Below are 21,459 nucleotides of genomic sequence, written 5' to 3'. Positions count from 1 at the left end.
GATCCATGGCAACAGAGGAGCAGCAACCAACCGCTGAGCCTGTCCTACACACTCTTTCTCTCTCTCTCTCTCTCTCTCTCACACACACACACACACACACACACACACTCTCCGTCAATGTAGCCGGAATGCACCGAGGAGGACTCACTCTTAACGGCTACCGTTGAGACATTTGCGGCATCAAGGTGACCGACCGGGGTGAGCCCGAAAACAGCTGCCCCCGAAAACAGCTCCACATCAGCGGCAGGTGACAGCAGACAGGACCCGAAACCTCACACCGCTGACAACGGAAGCAGACCCGAGCAAAAATGAAACCAAATGTTAACACTTTGTGGGCTAAAAAGGCTTCATATATTTGATTTGATTTTTGTTGCTGTTGTACAGCGGCTTCAAACCCGACAGTGTCCCAGTCCTCTCTAGTTTATTATTTCAGCCCCATATCTCTCTCTAAAGCATCCGAAGCATCATCATCGGAAGATGGCGACCGGGTCGGGTTGGCAGCAGCAGTATTACTGCCCTGCCGGTCAGGGGAAATTTAGTTCATCCACGGGAACCAGCATGTCCTTTCAGACCGGCATTGCCATGGAATATACCCAAGACCTGCACCTGAAAATGAGCAAGAAAATAGCCCAGCTAACAAAGGTAAGGAGAGTTAATAACACGGCCTGTCCCCCTCACTCTTCCCCCTGAGCAGTGCATCAACCCGTGGGTGAGGTTAGAGCCCGGGACGGTACCTCCCGTTCTTGTGAGAGAACAGGGTACCAAACTCCGTTAGGAATTTCACCTATTTAGTCATTCATCTCGTATTTGGGAGCTTTTCGCACACGTACTATTTAGCAATATTTAGATTTTTGTCTCAATTTCAAGAGTCATGTAGTAGTTTCGGCGTTCTTAAGATAAAAAAAACAAACAACACATTTTCCAGTTCATTAGCATTTACACGTAATTCACGCTGCTCATTACATCCCTATCCTGGAGTGGGGAGTACGAGGTGACTAATGGTTAAAGTTGGATTTGAATTCATATGCATGCTGCTTTGTATTTTAATTACACGCCGAATTCAAAGGCAACTACAGTTGTTTCCTATGATGTCTTCAGGCATGTAATTAAAACATGCATTGAAGTCAAACAGGAAAGAAGCCTCAAAAAGGTGAAATCCTTCAGCGGAGTTTGGAGAAAAACAAATCCTCTTATTAGGAGAGGAAGAACGGCTCGCTTCGGGATACATGTACGAGCCGCCTGAAGGCAAACCCGGTCTGTTCGGATGCTGCATCCATCAATATCGGGTCATTAGCCCCGACAATAATCACATCAGTCATTAATCCCCTGCAGCAGCACACAGGCTGGGCTGGCATTTGGTTTGACTTGCCCATGTTAATGTTGTTCTGGGGGCCTTATGAATAATCATGCAGATAAATAAGGTACTTCATCCCAACTTTGATCCTTCATGATGACACGCAGATCCTGGTAATGAGACACAGATTGAACAGAAGACACAGGCTTGTTGATAACTGGGCATTTCATTATCCTGTTGCAGTCACACAATTCCCATTATTCCCTCCCCTTTGCTTGGAATATTGTATTATAAGCTTTGCTATTCCCCTGTTACGCCAGAGTGTATGTGTTGAATTGGAATGAATCTGCCTTTTGATGTACATCACTCTTTTATATGTATTCACACAGCATAGTTTGGACAATGTGTGCTGTTGAGATTCAGGAGCTCATTAATAGGAATTAGTTGAGTTTAACATTTAATTTGTCTTGGCCCAGCTGACAGCGATGTTACATTTCTGCACAGACCGTACCTGTGGGCTTTCAAGGGCGTTTCAAATGTTTTTTAAGCCCCGGGGGGCAGCGCTCTCATCTCTCACTTGCCAAAATGACAGGGTTCAAACTTCTAACACAGAGTAGCAACCCATCCAGCACATTCAGCCAGGGTCAAAGCCTGTTTGTGGCTCTGGTGTGTCATTATCACCAGGCTGTAGGTCTTAGCGGTGCTCAGACACGTTTGCAGCTGGCTTCTTTTTTTTTTTTTTTAGAGATGCCTCCTCTTTGCTACTGAAGGCTTTGACACCTTGACTTGGTTATATCCTCCAAGGACTTTCTACTGAAACTAACATAAGATTTGTGCTCTCGGTACTTCTCTTTGTTGCTAAGGAAGTGGAGGCTGAAAGAAAAAAATCATAATTCAGCAGCCTTGGGCTAGGTGTGTGCCAAGCTTTACTGCAGACTTAAGAGTCACATTGAACTGAAAACAAAGTATTTTTCACCTTATTAGCCAATTCTCCACACCAGAACATCCTTGTACCTATTCAACACATATTTTCTTGTTTTGTGTGTACTCTTTCATTTTTTTGGTGTAATTTTACTATTTTCATCATTCATTCATCTTCAACCTCTTGTCCCTATCGGGGTTGATGGAGCCGATCCCAGCTGACATTGGGCGGGGTACATCCTGGTAATCGCTATGCTTGAAGTTCTTATTGCAACTTCTATCGCAGGGCGCACATAGAGACAAACAGAGACAGACAACCATTCACACTCACATTCACATTCACACCGACGGGCAATTAACTGAACACGTGCGTGGGAGGAAGCGGGAGAAAACCCCCACACACACAGGGAGGACATGCAATCTCCACCCAGAAGGGCCCCACGGCCTTCGGCATTCGAACCAGGAACCTCTTGCTGTGAAGCGACAGTGCCACCACACCACCACACCACCGTCCGCCTCTTATATCACTATGTGAATACTGTAAATAATAATGTTGATAATAATGGATTGTTTACAGTAATGCATACATGCCCCTCCCATGAACTAACCAACTATAATCAAGAAACAACCTAGGCTTTCTCCTATTTGTGTAATTTATTTGAAATAAAGCAAAATAAAATGATACTGGTGGTTGGGATGGCAAAATGGAAAAAGCTCTTTAACTTTACATAATGAATCAGAATAGTTGTGTCACAGACAGGTGGCTAAATTCAATCTATTTTGCAGACTCCGGTACAAACCCAGGAAGCATTGGTTTATTAACACAGTCGTCGAATTTGTTTGAAAAGTGAAAAGTATGAAGATGTCTCAACGCCTCACCGCTGGTTCAACAGCATTTAAATGACTTTCCCTCCATGATAAATGAGTTTAGTTTTAGCTCCGTTTTCACTCAGATTTATTTTGACCTGCATATTTCCAAAAAGGGTGCAGAGCAATGCTAAACAAGAACACCGAAAAAAAAAATGCCTGGTGGGAAAATGTATGCACAAAACATTGCCTCACCAGCTGTGCTACATGCATTATTAATGCACAATTAATTTCTTCCCATTTTTAGGTCATTTCTTTAAAGGACAGGCCAGGCTTATAGACTCCTTTAAGTGATTACTTGATTACACGTTGACATTGAATGCACCATCATGCAGTGTTCTAAAGCCGTGTTGATAGTGTTTTTGTGTTTGTTGGACCAGTGTTAGGGGCATTTCTCTGTGGCTGTAAAGGGATTGGACAACTGGTTGAGTGCATGACAGATTACTGAGACTGAGCATGTGCATCAAATAAATCATTGAATAATCCATCGCAAAGGAAAAAAATGGATTTCAAGCATAGCGATTACAACATTGCTTATTATATCAGCTTTATTTCAAATGACAATACACTCTGCGTTCTAGTTCGATATTTCATACAATTATTCCTTGACTGCATCAGAATTATTACCAGGTAAAAGCTGAGGTGGACAATATTTCCAGCTCGTTTGTACCAACTCAAACAACAGTGAAAGGTATTTCTCGTTTCTCAGGTCACATGATTCCCACAGGCGTCCATCTGAGCCTCCAGTTTCTCCCGTGCCTTGTCATATTAATCCAGAACAAAGCAGGGGAAAGGGCCGATAGCATGCAGGCCATCTGCTCACGCTGACCACTGATCTCTGCGGGGCCGGAGCTGCATTCAGGAATAACTAGCAACCTTGAAATCTCTGATCGGCTCTCTGACACGTTCCAGGCTGAATGATTTCCAGCTTGCTGTGTCTGAGGATGACTCAAGTGTGATTGAGGCATCTGAATGTTTTATCTCATACTTTGACTGGCCTACTTTCATCCTGAGTGTCTTTTTGTGTTTTAAACACTGCATAATGTGATTGATCAAGAGCGGTTCCCTTCTTTAGTTTTGACACTCTCATATTCTGAATTTCTTGTTCCTTTCCTTGTTATGTTTGGGGGCATTTTGACTGGCCTTTCCCTCCTTTTGAACCTTCAGAGTTATGATGATTATCTGCTCTTTAGTAATGCACCAACACAAAAGTACAGTGTGCAGCAGTTGTCAGTTCAGCTTTGACTCAAACATTGGCTCTGTACACATTTTGTAGGGACTTCATGCCCTGTCAGTAAATCAGTCAGTGATTGCTATTCTCCTGTGGCACTGAATTTTACGTTTGGTGATGCAAGACTTGTTTGCTGCTGCTGTTATTTAAGACTTCTTGCAGTAATTTTTAATCCCATAAAAGCTGCTTTCCCGGCCCTTTGTGTAGTTCAGGCTCCGCAAGGATTTTGCTGTCATAATTTTTTGGAAAGCCGTATTTCATAAGTTATACTCTCTGATGGGTTTGCCTTTTTATTGTAGTGTCTCTATCAAAAAGGAATGCAATATAGGGGTTTTGCTGCTATGGCAACAAGTTTTATATGAATTATTATTCAGGGCAATGACGTGCAAGTGAGCTGAGGTATTTTAAAGGAATAAGCTTGATTTCTGGTTGTTGTGAGAGCGCTGGGAAAAAGAGCGGGCAGCATGTCCTTAAAACCAAGCTGTATGTGCGTGTGCGTGCGTGTGGGTGTCTGTGTGTGTGTGCGCGTGTGCATGTGCGTGTGGGTATCTGTGTGTGTGCGCGGGTGCATGTGCGCGTGTGTGTGTGTGTGTGTGTGTGTGTGTGTGTGTGTGTGTGTGTGTGTGTGTGTGTGTGTGTGTGTGTGTGTGTGTGTGTGTGTGTGTGTGTGTGTGTGTTTGTGTGTGTGTGTGTGAGATCAACGATGCCTGACTGACTTTAGTGTCAAAGTGAGTCAGAAATAGACCTCTGAACTCTCCATGTATTCCTGGACGATGGGATTGAAAGAGACAGAAATAGTGAAATACTGTAGTTTATTTGCCTGTGTGTTTACAGTGATTTCAAGTCATATTCTGCGTAGCTGCTGCTGCACCACATCTTCATCATGTACATAAACATTTTAACAAAGTAGTATTATATATTAGAAACATTTAACCACAACATCGTCTGCTCATGTCCTCCCTCCTGCCTGGTCTTGAACGCTACTGAACTCCTGTCTGTTCTTTATGATGTAGTGGAGCAGACACTGGGAAATCAACTATATTTGTGGGTGTACAGATGCAATACACCACACAACACAAATATTAACTTTTTAACTGAAAATGACAGATTTGATCTTTATGGGTTGTTTTTTAAAAAAAGCTTGGAAACTACTGGAATCCAGTGATGATTCCACTTGAGTATGCATGAGTATGACTCAACTATGATCTGTACTGTAGTGCAAAACATTCAGACGCATCCCAACTAAGATAATTAGAGGACTGGATGTTGTTATACTCTGATACTGGATGAATTCCTATTCTGGCTTAATCATTTGTCATTTGGTATTCATGTTTTTCTGCATCCTTCATCCCAAAACTGTCATTGAACACAAACTGCTATCCAGTCTAAAGCAAGAGAAGTTGTCTAATGTAATAGAAGTGATTCTAGTGAATAAACATGGACAATATTGATAATAATCCCATTTTGTGAAGACCATAAGTGCAGAAATAGGATGTTTTTGACCAGAAATGTGTCTGTATCAGTCCCGTTCATTGAGTAACTGTAAGCAAAGGCTGAAAACCCAAACAAATACGCTGTCATCACTTGGCAGCAATGTTAAAGCCAAGATTTGTGTTGATGCCATAATCCAGGGGTGGTAGTGCAGTGATCTGTGGAGCTCGGGCAGGGTTAGAGAGCAGATGGTCTGTGCAACATGCCACACTTGCTCCACGCTCGGGAATTGAGGAGGGCTGATTCAGTGGGGATTTTTAAGCCTTATACTACGTGATTCAGGCGAGGGAGAGCGCCTGGGTGGAACATGCAGCGGGGAAGGCATGACGTGGTCACAGCGCACCGACAGAGCCGGTTCAGAATTGCTTGCTGTTCTTTGAATTTGTCTGGTGATTTTGGTGTCGGTTCTGACACGACTTCTTGAATCTCGTCATCTCTTGTACTAGGGAGCTGGCAGGGTTACGTCTGGTCCATCTGAATCAGACATTTGCGTTCACACATAGAGCCCGGAAAAATTCCTATATCGCTGTCACGCAGGTTTCACCACGGCCATTTTTTAGATGAAAAATAAGGAGAAATTGAACTGCCTCTGTCTCAGCAACACACTCTCACAAGATCTGACAACACAAACAATCACACCCTAGCTAACTTATTGCTGTTAAACTAAATGTGACTTTTAGTTGTGAAAAAATCTAATGTTAGCAAAAGAAAATATAAATACCTTATGCAATTATAACTTTTCCAATGACACTTCCTAGAGAGGCTGCATTTAAAAAAAAAAAAACTTTTTTTTTTTAACTTACAAATGCTTCTCAGCAACACAGAGCTACCTGTGGACGCCTGTATGTACATAATACGGGGAAAAAACTATCAGCGAAAGGAGCAGCCCGCATCGGCCAATACACATAAAAACACATTAGCTGATAATATCGGCCAGCCGATGTATCCGTCTATCACTAATGTATTGCTAATATTACTGCCAGTATCACCTCTCCATCTGCTCCTATTGTAACAATGCAACAGGGAGATAAACGACAATTTCAAGCAAAGCCCCAAGACAGCGATTAGTAGCAGTTATGGTAAATTGGCTATTTAGACGTACTTCCTGTGTAAGGAAAAAGGACTGATTTTGTTTTCCCCACAGAGAATTCTGTGTGTGTGTGTGTGTGTGTGTGTGTGTGTGCGTGCGTGTGTGCGTGCGTGCGTGCTGAGTGACATCTCATTCTAAGCTAATATTTATCACAGAAAACAGGAAGTGCCAGGAGGAGTGATGTCACGGTTTCAGGCCCAGAGTCTTTTATGGAGGTGACAAACTGGAAAGATTGGCCCTCACAGCAGCTGAAAGGGCTGGGCCATGAATTTCAACTTTGTACTTTCGAAGTATAATTTTAGGAGAATGAAAACACAGAGGAGATATGTGTGTGTGTGTGTGTGTGTGTGTGTGTGTGTGTGTGTGTGTGTGTGTGTGTGTGTGTGTGTGTGTGTGTGTGTGTGTGTGTGTGTGTGTGTGTGTGTGTAAGCCTGCTGCTGCCGTGAGAAGTACAGCTTATTAACCTCTGCAGGAGGCTCCTTCACAGATTGTCACAATTCACTGTCAGATTTCATTAAGATACGCCTACATACGCTCTCTCTGTCTCTGTCTCTGTCTCTGTCTCTCTCTCTCTCTCTCTCTCTTTCTCACACACACACACACACACACAGACACACACACACACACACACACACACACACACACACACACACACACACACACACACACACACACACACACACACACACACACACACACACACACACACACACACACACACACAGAAAGACGGGAAGAGATATATGGGTAGAGAGAGGTGCATATTGGCCTCAAGCACTATCCAGTACAAATAAAACTCTGCTGACATGCCTGTTGACTTGACACACACACACGCTTGGACGCACACAGATACGCGGTGGCTCATAGAGTCGCGAGGTGTGTATGGAGGATGATTTGATGACTCACTCTTAATGTTTGACCTTGAACGTCCCCTCAGCCTTCGGACAGCCAGAAGCTAAATGCTACATGTTGCAGCAGGAGCAGGACCGGCTGTTATACGGGTGATTTATCACACAAATACTCGGTTTTCATCATGGAAAGTCTCACGAGAGCCGGTCTGTGTCTTCCTGCCACCTCCAATATGATGGAGGTTTGTCTATAAACACAGCCAGTGTGTTTTTATTGTCACTGTTATGAGATGACCTAAGAACTCATCCCCTCGTGCTGTGGTGGGATTGTACTCAACAGACTGTAAAAGCTGCAGTGAAACCTGCCTCACTGATTCACTGAATGACGACCATCAGTTTAAGGTTTGAGGATTTTTAAGCCATGACATTACATTTACTCGTGGCTGTATTCAGAAGTCAGGGTCCAACATTAGCTTTTTCACTTACCTACCAAGGTGGAGGGGAGATGATGTCTTTAGTATACTGGCAACACACGGAACAGCTTATCACAACATCACCGCACTGGAGCCAGTCTCTTGAAACACAGTTATCTCCAAAACAGCATTTCTCACAAAATGTTCTTTTACCACGTCCTTCTGCTTCTTTGTCCTCCTTTTCTTCGTGGGCATGCTTTCCTTTAGACAATTGACTGACTTCTTGTAAATATTTGCCACATAACGACCTATATTCTAACGCTTGCTGGCCGCAGACCTGTTTAATGTGCGTTTGAAACTCAGACATTAGAGTACCAGTAGAGAGAGCTAAGCTGTGTTAGAGCTTTTTGGGAGCAAGCTGACATACGCAAATATACACTGACGGGCACACGCTCACAAACTCCAGCCACCTTGCAGTGGGCCAATGTTAACGATAGGGGACATGAGATTATCTCGCTAAACTGAAAAACTGCTCGCATTTGGCACTTGGTGAGTGTTAATTTGGCACCCTGTCAAAAGCTATCCATTTTTGCCTTTCCAATTAGAAGTTCAGAAAATAATCGCTATGGGGTGTGTTATTTGGAAAAAATGTAATCCAATGGTGGCTCTATGGCCTTAATTATTACTGTAAGATTTAAATACTGCATATTGTCAATAAGAATCAAAGAAATCCACAACAAAGGTCTAAAATGCAAACCCTAGACGGCCTCAGCAGTATTTCCAAATGACTCTGTTTAAGTTGCGGAGAGACGAGGCTCTCCGCAACTTGAGGTGTATCATTGCTGTCCTGAATCAGCCCCGGGGGATCTATTTCTGAAGTTTCTGATTACTGACATCAAGACATAATCTTTCAAGATAGAATTGTTGACTAAATACAATGAAAAAAGCGAGTGCTGAAAAGACTTCCTTTTTAAAAGCCTCTCTGGTCATTAGGCATTGGAGTGAGCAGGTTCAGATAGGATCAGACACACAGGTAGAGACAAAAAGCTGATTTTTCTCCTCCAAAAGGATCCCTCAGGTGTCTTACCCCAGTCTGCTCCTCTTTCTCCTCTTCCTTTGTAACATGTGCTCATAGCTGTCCCGCAGAGAAGAAGGAATCGGTCTCGGCTCAGTGATGTTTTGGCTTGTTCAAACCTAAAGCGAGAGAAACGAAAGATGACGAGCACTAATAACAGAATTCCCCTCCCTTTATATGAGCCAGCAGTATGTAACAAATCATAATCTTGTAACAAATTGCCTACAACAAGCCTCGTTCTGCACAGAATTGTTTAACTGTGAAGGCTTTCAGGTGATGCAACAGTCCTTCTGGTGGCCATATTGAAGGGCAGCAGCTTGTGGGCAACAGCAGCTGTGCAGAGTTGTGTTTGTAGATGCACAGCATATCCACATCATTACAGTTGGAAGAGAAACAGCAGAGAGTTTGATCATTGCTGAATTCTGTATGTGTGCTGCTTTTAACCAATTCATGCGAATGTTATAGGGCTAAACTAATGTTGGTGCAGTGTGTTCAGCAGTGTAACAATTACATCTGATTAACTGAGATACCACCAGGTTTTTTGAAAAGAAATCGTAAACGTATCTAAAATATATATAGCCCATTTCAGATGTCTCTCATTCTGATTTATCCTAAGCTTGTGATATATTTTTTATGTTTTGCTCATATCTTACTGGCATATTTCTGATACATCTGCAAAATAATCAAATTAATTTCACTCCCTGACTCATACTTCAAAGTGCTAGCTTAAAACTCATTTCATTCTGAAATGAGAAACAAAGAAAATGAAAGTTATTTGACTCTACACATACAGTGCCTGTAGAAAGTCATCATACCCTCTTGAAATAGTCACTTTATTTGTTTTACAGCCTGAAATGATAATACACATAAAATATTTACAGCATTCAACATAACAACATTTTTTTCAATTTTCCTGAAAAATTGATTAAAAAAATCAAAAACTAGAATAGCAGGGATGGAAAAGTGACCAGTCCCTTAAACATTCTCAGGTATAACCAATCACCTTCCAGATTACACACCAAGGTCATAGGCCTCCACCTGACATCAACTGTGGTGACTTTGATTACTTCAGTTTGTCATTCTCCCCCGGTGTAATACTGAACGCCGGAGGAAGTCTTTTCTTCCGGCGGCCATCAAACTTTATAATTCATCTCCCCCCAGTCAGGTAAGGAACAGTGGAGACACTGTATCCTGAAAATGTCACTTTGTCACTATTTACCATCACTGCATCACTTTATTCAGTTGTACTTTATTCAGTTGTACTGTCACTTACTTCAGTAAGTAATGCTGCTATTCGACACTGTCACTTTATATCACCACTACATCACTTTATTTATTTATTAATGGTTTACGGTAACTATCTGCTGATACACTTACTGTGCTTTAGGACATGCTGCTACATTTCACTGTGGTTTACTGTAACTGACTGAAGTACGAAATGCTGCTACACTCCACTGTGCCATACTGTCACTTAGTTCTGTAGGACATGCTGCTACATTTTTAACATTTTTAACACTTATAACTTATCGCTCCTTCTCACTTATCTAGTTTGTACTTATTTTATTTCAATCTGCTGCTAAACTGCACGCTGCGTATTGTTGTATATTGTATATACCTACGCTTAACCACGACATCTGTTGCACTCTGTCACACTTGGTTCATTGCTTGATTTATCTGATTTATCTGACGTTAGCTTTATTTTGATTTGATTTATGTTTTTATGCTTATTGTTACTCTGATCCTTTTCCGCCTTTGTATGAAACTGTTGCACAATAATTTCCCTCGGGATAAATAAAGCTTCTTGAATCTTGAATCTTGAATCTTGAATCTTCAGAATAAAATCAGCTGGTTCTTTAGGTTCCACTCCTAGTAGTGCATGGTGACACAAATAATTCACCATGGTTGGAAAGATGCTTTCAAAAGAGCTCAGGATAAAGTTGTGGATAGGCACAAGTTAGGAGAAGGATATAAAAAGATTTCAAAGTCTTTAACTCTCCCTCTGAGGACCGTTCAGAGTATTGTCCAGAATTGGAAGGCATATGGCTCCACCCAGACCTGGCCTAGATCGGGCCACCCCTCCAAACTGGATGATGGAGCCAGGAAAAGATTGATCAGGGAAGCTACCAAAAGGCCCATGGTGACCTTGAAGGAGTTACAAGTCTTCATGGCAGAGGTTGGTCGGTCTGTGCATGTGACAACAATTTCACAAGTTCTACATGTACGGCAGGGTGGAGAGAAAGAAGCCTCTTCTGAAAAAATGTCTCACTGAGTCTCGTTTACAGTATGCCAAATAACATATTGAAGATTCTAATGCTATGTGGTAAAAGGTGATATGGTCCGATGAGACCAAAACTGTACTTCTTGGGCTGAACTCCAAGTGCTATGTTTGGTGGAAACCAAACACAGCACACTACCCAAAACACACCATCCCTACAGTGAAGCATGGTGGGGGGTGCATTATGTTGTGGGCTTGTTTCTCTTCAGCAGGGACTGGGCAGTTAGTCAGGATTGAAGGGAAAATGGATGCTGCCAAGTAAACCCAAATTTTAGAGGAAAACCTGCAGCCCTCTGCTAGACGCTTGAAAATTGGCAGGTGGTTCACCTTCCAGCATGAAAACAACCCAAAACACACCTCAGGACAGGAAGGTCAATGCCCCATAGTGGCCGAGTCAGAGCCCTGACCTGAATCCTACAGAACATCTGTGGATGGACTTGAAGAGTGCAGTCCATCGCCGTTCACCACATAATTTGACTGAACTCCAACAGTTCTGCAAAGAAGAATGGGGAAATATTCCCCAATCTAGGTGTATAAAGCTGGTAGAGACAGATCCAAACAGACCGTTGGCTGTAACTAAAGCAAAAGGTGCCTCCACAAACTATTAAATCAGAGGACTCATCACTTTTCCAGCCCTGCTTTTCTAGTTTTCATTTTTTTATTAATTTTCATTAATTTTGAAAAAATAATTCACTTGAATGTTGTGAGGCAAAATGTGTAAACCATGCCGGAAAAATGTTTTTTTTTATGTATAATCATTTCAGGCTGTAAAGCAAAAAAGTTTCTATTTCAGAAGGGTATGATGACTTTCTATAGGCACTGTAACAGCCTTATCGTGGATAAAGGAAAGCATTTAGTTTTTTTTGTAAAAATCCATATACAATCCATCATTAATGACAACTGTGGGAAAGGTTTTTCCCCTCCTTGCACATTTAATTTTACGCCCAACTAATCAAATTTCTGCATTCACCCACTATATAGTCAACAGACAAATAAATCAACAAGTAGGGTCTTAATGCATGTGATTGTATTTGCATAAAATTGTGCCATATTGAAATATAAACACTGACACTCTACTGGTATGAACTATCATTACCTTAAATGGCAAAATAAATATCTGAATCAGTCGTCAAATAACTATTTTGACTGAAAGCTATTGTAAAGTCTAGACCTGCCAAGCTGACACCAGCCCACACAGTTAACTAGAAAAAGGAGCTTTTTTGGCAGACGGTGTCAGTGGCGCACATCAGGCTTTTGGAGGCTAAAGTGTGCTCTGACTTTGTCTTGTTTTCTTGGCAGCAGTATGAGTCTACATGGCCAACAGGGACCTGTCTGCTCATCGGGTTCAATTTCTCTTTTCCCGATGGGAGAGATGGACAAAGAGCACCTAACACAAGCAGTTAACCCTCATTTTTACCATTATCAAGAGTATCATTCAGACTGAGTGGAAAAACTATAGCCCCGGGCAATGGCTTCTACATTAGGCATCTGCTGAGCAAGGTGGAAGACTGTCATCACATTTTTACTCAGTAGGGTTTACTGAATCCATTTACTACTTTCAACCGTTAACAGATGTTTAACATTTTACCCTTCAAAGATATTAAATACCAAGGTGATTACTTTGATAGCCAGTGTCATTTATTTAGGCTGTAAGAACAGTTATGCTGTATATCGGACAGTCTTTGCTGCCCAGCAAATTAAGCTTTATTTATGTAGCTAACACACTCTACTTCAAATAATGAACAAAACTGTGGATATATTTCACATGTTGTGTAATAGGAATTATAGAAGGTTTACGTATGCATTTAATTGTGAAATTTAAAATTATAACTGCGGAAAACTCAACAAGCACAAATTATTTTTTCTGAAAAGAGCCCATCTGATGGTGACTGGAACCTGAGGGTAGATAGATCATATTCAAAATGAAGTTCACCTCAGCAGACAAACAGTATTTTGTGTGCCATGGACTTTTTTCCCCTCTCTGCCGTGGTTACGAAAAGGGTATCCAGTATTATTTTGTTGTTGTATAATATCAAAGTTTAGAATTCTGGCATTGTGTCATCCTTACCATTTGATTCTTGTTGGAATGGGAAATATTGATACACAGACCAGAGACCAGAAGCACGATTAGACTGAATACTCAAGACCGGTCTCTAATTACATTTTGGAATGACTGCTCATACCTGTAACATATGTAGAGAAACATGTTGTGACACTTTTCTGACATTTAGAGAATCCTGTGTGATGCCTTGACATCATATCATATCAAACTATAATTCTGAATATGTTAACCAAATGGGTTGATGCTGACTATAACGTTAATACATACATAAATATAATACTAATACTACTTTCAGTTCTTACTTGCCCTTTCTTTCAGTTCTTTTTTCCTCCTTCATATTACTGAAGACCCTCTCCGTCTTGGCTCTTTCTAGAATTGGCAAGCATGTTGACTCCTCTCTCCTTCACGTCCTCTCCCCACGTCTTTGTTTATTTGTCTGTCCTTCCCTCTAGCTAAAGGACATCTAAATAACAGCGGGGCTCGCTATGACTTCACCCAGCCCTGGGTCTGTCTTTCCATTAAGATGAGAAGAAATGGCTCCCTGAGGGGGTATTTGGGCCCATTATAACAACAAATAGTGACAGAACACAGCAAAGGGGAAATATAAAAATAGCTATACGTTAATTATTGAACGCTTATATTATAAAATATATAGAAAGGAAATTTAGTGAATACACTGAATATATTCTGTATCGCAGAGGCATTTTGGAAGTGAGAAATGAAAAACAAGAATAGAAGAGTCATACCCTCTACACTTTATCTTCTGTTGCCATGGAGACATACTATTTTTTCTTTGCAATTCAATCAGTCAAGCCATGTGTCTGTTGTTTGGGCAAAAATATATTTTAAGATTTTAAAAACAACATTTCCCTCCATATTAATTCAGCATTTTGGGCCATAGCCCTGACCCTGACTTGACTCCATTAGAGGCACGGTGGTAGAAGGGGAGGAAACACTGACATGAACTGCAAGTTCAAAAAGGGGTTATTATAACTCACTGAGTTATTGCAGACCATTAACCTCAATATCTTTTTATCCACATAGCCCTCTGACCTGTCTGTAGCCCGGGTGGCTGACTGCTTGACAACCCCATGACTCAGCATTGTACCTGTTAAACCAGTCAGTACTCTGAGTGGTGGTTTATGTCCAATCAATAAGACCCATTCTCCACAAATGCTTACCTTGCGTCTCTGTGCCTCTTTGTGCCTCACAGTAATTTGTTGTTTTTCCTTGTCCTTTTTCCCTCTTTGACAGTGCATGTTGGTGTGTGTGACAGAATTTTCAGCTAGTTGCACTGTGTTTCCATCTTCAGTATGACATTGTCTGCAATCTAACTGATATCCATGCGGGAGGGTGATTTGATTTCCATAACCAATCACAAGATAATAATGGTTTGAGCCAGCTAACTTGTTAAGCTTAACAAGTCAAGGGTAGCTAATTCAATACTGCAGCTCTTTTAGACTTTCCAAAATGCTATCGCAACAAGTGGGCAAAATATGTTTGTGGAAATTATGTAGCGCTTTGTCATCCGCATGCCTAATGACTTTTCTTTCACAGCCATTGGTTGGTGCACTTCTTGTTATTTATGATAGTTTGACTGAATTTTTACCAGTGAAGCTTCATGAAGCATTTTCGTTATTTTATAAAGCCACTAGATGGAGCTCTTGGCTCACAGACTAGTAATTCTTAGAACTTTCAACTTCATATAGCTTCATGAAGCTTTCGTTTGGGCATCACTACTTTGTCCAATTCTACAATCACAAAGACCTGCCCAACTCTCGTCTGATTGGCTAGTACTCATTTTTCGTCCCAGAATGGGGTGCGGGTGGTGGGGAAATCACGCTCCCGGAGCCGGCTCTGTTGACGTTAATATGGCACACTGACAAGAAAAATGGTCCATCATATCGAAAAGGTTGCCGACCTTTGATGTAAACACACAGCTTGACAATGGCTGGGCGGATTCTAAGGTCTGGACCCAGGTGAGCACTTTGCAGCATTAGAGGCAGGCCTCTCTTTGGCTCATTGTACTGTAATTGTTAAAGCTAAATGTTAGTAATAACTTTGAATAGCTTTAATGCCAATAGAGCTGCCGTAGTGGCTCACAAAATGAATATGCATGCCCAGAAGCTTTAAAAAACATGCTTCGAACTTTGAAGGTTTAGCCCATTTATCTATATTTGAGCGACCTCGGGGCAAAATTTCCATGTTAAAAATCCGCCTGTCTTATCAACCTGATCAAATAGTAGGGCTGCAACGAAGGAGAGCGTCCCAGCTTCAGTAACCAGGGAGCCATAGATTCACCCTATCAAATTAAATTATGTTTTTGATACTGCACCTTGTCGCCCAGAGGAGCTGACAAACCCAAAAACCCTCACAGCTTGAACAACATGCACTTCTGCCTTCATCTCAATCAGCCAGCTGTGGCGTCCATTGATTATTCTGATGTCAGCTGCTGTCAGAGGAACGGCAAAACAAAGTTTTGTTTTCCGCCTCTCTGCCTCTGCTTTACGGACTGCTTTAAAAACAATTGTTTTTGTGCAGAGGACATAAAGGAATAATGAAAATGTCACTGCATCTTAAAGAAATGTTACTTAAGATGCAAACTCTCATTCTGACTGGATAGCAGCGCTGCTAGCTGGGATGGAAGACTACAGTAACCAATTTCAACTGGTAGTACCTAAGCTGTTGTTTCTAACCGACACAAAGAGAAAACTGAGTCATGAGGTGACACTGAGTGGGCTGTTTTGTCATAGCTTTTGTTGCAGGTTCTTTATGTTCACAAAATCTAATGGATCACAATTTTAGAAGCAATAATCAGAGCCACAATGCAAAGTCAGTTTAAATCAGTGTATTGCACAATGAGCTACACTCACACTGTCTTTTAAATAATTGTCCAAAAGGTCCAAATAATGTTCCCCAACAGAAACAGTCCAAAGATAAATCAAAAATCACTTTATGGTTTCAAGCACAACAAAATAAAGAAAGGATTTCAGTTTGTTTAATTCTGTTTTAGTTGTTTTTTGTAGGAGTGAAACATCTTCTCAAACTAAATAATAATGGATCTCTGATAAGTTTCAGTTTCGTTTTCCCCCGCGTTAGGAGTGGAGCCTCTTCCCAAAGAATCTAACAAACGATCTTTGAACAAGTGAATCTCCAACGCTGTCGAGTTTTCTGAGAACTGTAAACACGCAACCATGTAGAGACAGTATTTACATGCCTTTGTACAAATAAGATCAATAACAGAAGGCTGTTTAGTTTGTTTACTAAAAGGACAAGGTAAAGAGCTGTTCTATAGGAAAGGGATTCTTAAATGACTTCTGTTGGGATCTGACTCTGTTCAGAAAATACAATTCAATAAAATTAACTTGACTTTCAAGGGGGGCAGGGGGGGCTGTTGGGGTGGCGCAGGGCCCCTCTAATATAATGGTAGGGGAAACACTGGATTATACTAGTATACCTGCCAATATCATAGGATTTTGTTTCCATAGTGCATCCAAAACTCTTTTATTGTAACGTTATGACTAATACAGATGACTAACATCCATGATGCTACCAATAACTTAGTGCTGAGTTCAGAAGATAGCATGAAAAGTTTTTGTTTAAGAAATGAAAAGTTCAGCAGTGTTCAGCTCATAATCACAAACTTATCCTGGGAAATGAAAGATAAACACCTTCACACAGCTCAGTGAATGAATTTTAATTAATGTTCAATACTGTTAAATCCAAAAGCAAACTATCTGCATTACACAGCTGTAGCTGAGTAAAGCTTTTAAAATTTTCCTTCCCATGCTGAACTCGTTGCTGGGAGTGGTTATCATACAGTGTGCTCACGGCAGCTTCACACTGAAAGTTCAATTTAATTACAATCAGGCTTCACAGTGGAATGGCTCTTGTTCTTTGCAGAAGTCAGTCAATCGGTGCTAAGTTAGAATGTAAAGTATGAATAGGGTAGTTTGAGACAGTATTATACATCTTAGTCTGCCTGAGTGGACAGAGGAGAGTAAAAGAAGCGAGATAAACAATTTCAGCACGACACCAGTAGAAATATGGTTATTGAAAAATGGATTTTCATTTTTACCCATCAAAGAGTATGCGTGCATTAGTTGTCAGGAAAAAGATACAGATGATACTTTTACCGCCCAAAAAGCAAAATAAATAATGTCAATTAAATAGAAACTGTTAAGTCTGAAAGTGACTGAAGTCTGTCAAAGCTGTAGTAGAAACTAAAGGTTTCTTCAGACCAATGTGACATGAATAAACATGTTGCTGCTTGTCCTTTAGAGCTGAAATCATTAGATTGATCAACTAAATCAATCAAAGTCATTTTTCAAGCAAAAATGCCAAACGTGACCCATTTCTATCCTCTCAATTGGGAGGATTTTCTGCTTTTCGTTGTCTTGTGTAGCTAATTTTGGACATACTGAAGACCAGTTCGGACCAAAGATTTGGGACATGACAAAACCTTTTTAGAACGTTGCAGGTAAACGTTGCAGTGGTCTGATCTGGCCCGTCTCATCTCATTTCAAACTGGCTGATGTCAAGTCACTAACAAACGGTCAGCTGGTGGAAATGTCCGTTTTGGACAAAGAGAGAGGGATGAGCGAGCTATAGAATAAATTAAACGAGATTGCCGTAATCAAGAACAAAGCAGTGAAACAGGGAAATAAAATTGTATTTTTGCCGTTTCATCACTACTAGAAATACAGCTGTAGCAAGTGTCTCACTATCTCTGTCCTCTTTTACATTTTACGATGCTACAAATCCAGCTATGAAAAACCCCCTGAAAAGTCAGAAGTTAGAACAAAAGTACAGAGAGCGGTTGCTGTGGAGATGATCCACCGTCTCCTCTCGTCCCCTATCGTGTGAACTTGAAGGTTTCAGAACGTTGCAGACCTGTACATTGCACGTAGTTGCAAGTCTCAACTCGTCTCTTTGGGAATCTTTGGTCTGAACTGGACTTAAGAAGCATTTCCACCATTTTCTGACATTTTATTGACAAAAGAGTTAATGGATTAATGGAGAAAATAATTTAAAAGCCTTAAGTGGCAGCTCTAATACAATAACCATTTGATACCAGTCCGACTCCATACAGTTGGACACTAATATATTTCCTCCCCCCATAGGCATCTGTTATACAAGAATTGAGCATCTCACAAACTCTACATGCTTTAAAGTTGAATTTCAAAACATTAACAGTGAGCTGGATGGATTTTTTGCTGTCTTGACTTGATGAAAGCAGTCAGAATCCAGCGTGGATTACTTGTTTTTTGGTAACTGTGTACTTGTTTGTATGACAGCTCTGCAGGTGAGCCATGACATTCTGCCCGCGTGTTCTTTATCACCCCATTAAACAGACGTGTTCTCTCACACACACACACACACACACACACACACACACACACACACACACACACACACACACACACACACACACACACACACACACACACAGACTTGGCCACAACATCTCGGCCATAATGCTTCTGCCAAGTGATATTTTTTGTCCTTGGCTTGTTAGAGCGAATACGAGCGCACAAGTGGACTGCTTTTCTCTCAGGCTTGACGTTTTCATGCACTGTTTATATAGGGTTCACTCGTTCCCGTTTTGCATCTAAAATACAACAAATGAGGAGATCATACACACGCACGCGGAAAATGGAGATGCTGCAGGCTACAAATGCTACAGAAACTGATGCCAACACTAATGGAATTCAGAGGGCTGTGACTGTGACTGTGAGCAAAACAGAGAGAAGGAGACGGAGAGGGGAGCGAGCTGCAGAGAGTGGAGTTGTGCTGTTACCAGAGGGACCATGTGCTGAGCTATTCTTAACACTTTCTCCTTAATGATCGTCTCATTCATACATGGCATCTTGTGCTACGGAGACTCATAACTGTCTTTTCTGTGAGGATGGCTGATGCCAACATCTCTGTTAGACCACATGTAGAGTCGCAGTATTGTACCCAGGGTATATTTAATGCATTTTAATTGACGACATATGAGACAGCAGGTCTATGGTGGTAGAGAATGACCTCTAGATCTGTAGCTGTGAGCTACAGCATGACTCAACAGAAAGTGATGACACCTTTTAATGATTTTTACGCTCCAGCACTCGACCTGGTGCAGGCAACGGACAAGGATAAGACTGTAAATTAGACAACGCAGTATGGGAGAGATCACCTACTGAACCAGTTAATTCTGGCTTTTTCTTCATAGTGGTGCACTGTATGTAGTGTGTTGTATATCATATTTTACACATAACGACAGATATAACAAGTACAAATGTGATGCTTGATGAAGTCAACTAATCTGTAAATTAAGGAACACTGTTATTAATTTGATATAATACTCCATAAATGGTTTCCTAACGACAAATCAAAAATGGCTAGTGTCTGTTGATGTACAGTACAATGTTTTTTGCATCTTTATTTTTGATGTATTTTGATGTACTACATTTTCTAGAAAAAGCAGATACCAATCCAGACAGAAATATCATATTTTTTTGTTTTTGGCTAATGCAGCAAGTTACCTTGCACAGCGGCCAAATTCTTGCAGGATCACTCGAGAATCATGTTGACATGTCGTGCAAACATCCACCATGTCATGATCCACGTAATGGGTTTGTGCTTTGGCCATAAGTCTGCTGACCAATCGGCGTCCTGTGAGGAGCTTCTGGCAGTTGAGGGGTGAGAGAGGGGTAGTGATGACACAGGAGGCGGGCGTTCATTAAAAAGGGTTTATCGAAACAATGACAAACTCATATTTAATACCAGGAAGTGACTTAAGTAATAATTTTCAAAGAGCATGGAAATCTATGGAAAATGAGATGGCTCGAAAGGCTGAGCCTGACACGGGCTGCAGGCCTAATTCTGCATAAGAAGGCACTGCCAATGATGGCCCCAGTGAAAATGAACCCTGGAGTACCTGTACGAATATAGCATTTAAACAAAATCAACAAGGTGCCAACTACCAAATGCCAAGGGAACTCCCCTCTGATCCTGTCGACTCCACTGCAAGTCTCAAATCTACCAGTGTTTATGATAGCCAAGACTCTGCTCTCTCTCTACGCCACCTTTTAGCACCTACAGAGCATGCTTCAAGCACTTATGGAAGTTTTGACAGTGGTGTCATTTTTAATAATGGCGGCCCCTAAAGAGGTTAGCTTGGATGCTGCAATAGCATCAGTTTTATCAGAACTGGAGAGTTTTTCTTCATGGAGAGAAGTGAACGTCACTGAAGGCTACCCTCTATTGAAAAGATGTTTTCTATCTTGTCGTGATTGACTTTGGCGAGAGTGTGTGGTAGTTTTATTGACAGTTGTTTATATGTGTATTATGTGTTTTGTAATAATGCATGCAGTCTGATTCAACAACATTTCATTTGCAGTAATAAGTGAATTTCCAAATCTGGCTTACAAGACTAGTATTGGACCTGCAGTATGTAGTGTGTGTTTCATACCCTGCAAGGTTTGTGAGCAAAAGACTTTCAGTACAGTGTTCAGTGTTCCACTGCAGACAGCACACCCTGCAGACACAACAGACAACTTTTGAGTCATCAGGGACGCTGAGAGTGACAGGGAGACAAAGATTAAGACCGAATACAGACACAATACGTCAAGGCATGAGTAAGCAGCAAAATCCAGACATCAGTGCGTGTTTGTGTGTGTGTCACTTAGGGGACAGTCATCCTTTATTTCACAGGAGACTGACTGGGAAGCAGGTGATGGAGTATGCCTCATCATTCAACAGCTGTGGACATGTATCCACACACAGAAACACCTAAAACCAGGCATCTGAGGCTGAGGTCAGATCAGATCAAGCTGTCGTTGCTAGAGAGACAACGTGTGTGTGTGTGTGTGTGTGTGTGTGCGTGTGTGCGTGTGTGTGTGTGTGTG

General features: G+C 41.4%; 1 protein-coding gene across 1 annotated transcript in view; it reads left to right on the top strand.

Moving 5' to 3' along the window:
• Positions 1 to 477: 477 nt before the first annotated feature.
• Positions 478 to 21,459, top strand: part of fam184ab (family with sequence similarity 184 member Ab) — a gene marked incomplete at both ends in the record, with an annotated part of 143,909 nt that continues 122,927 nt past the window's right edge. The window contains one exon of the mRNA XM_083934711.1: positions 478 to 642. Within this exon, the coding sequence (XP_083790837.1) occupies positions 478 to 642 (165 nt within the window). The remainder of the gene's footprint in view (positions 643 to 21,459) is intronic.

The sequence above is a fragment of the Echiichthys vipera genome, assembly GCF_963691815.1.
Source record: "Echiichthys vipera genome assembly, chromosome: 19".
Lineage (NCBI taxonomy): Eukaryota > Metazoa > Chordata > Actinopteri > Perciformes > Trachinidae > Echiichthys > Echiichthys vipera.
Note: the sequence above shows the minus strand (reverse complement) of the source record. Positions and strands in the feature narration are given on the sequence as shown.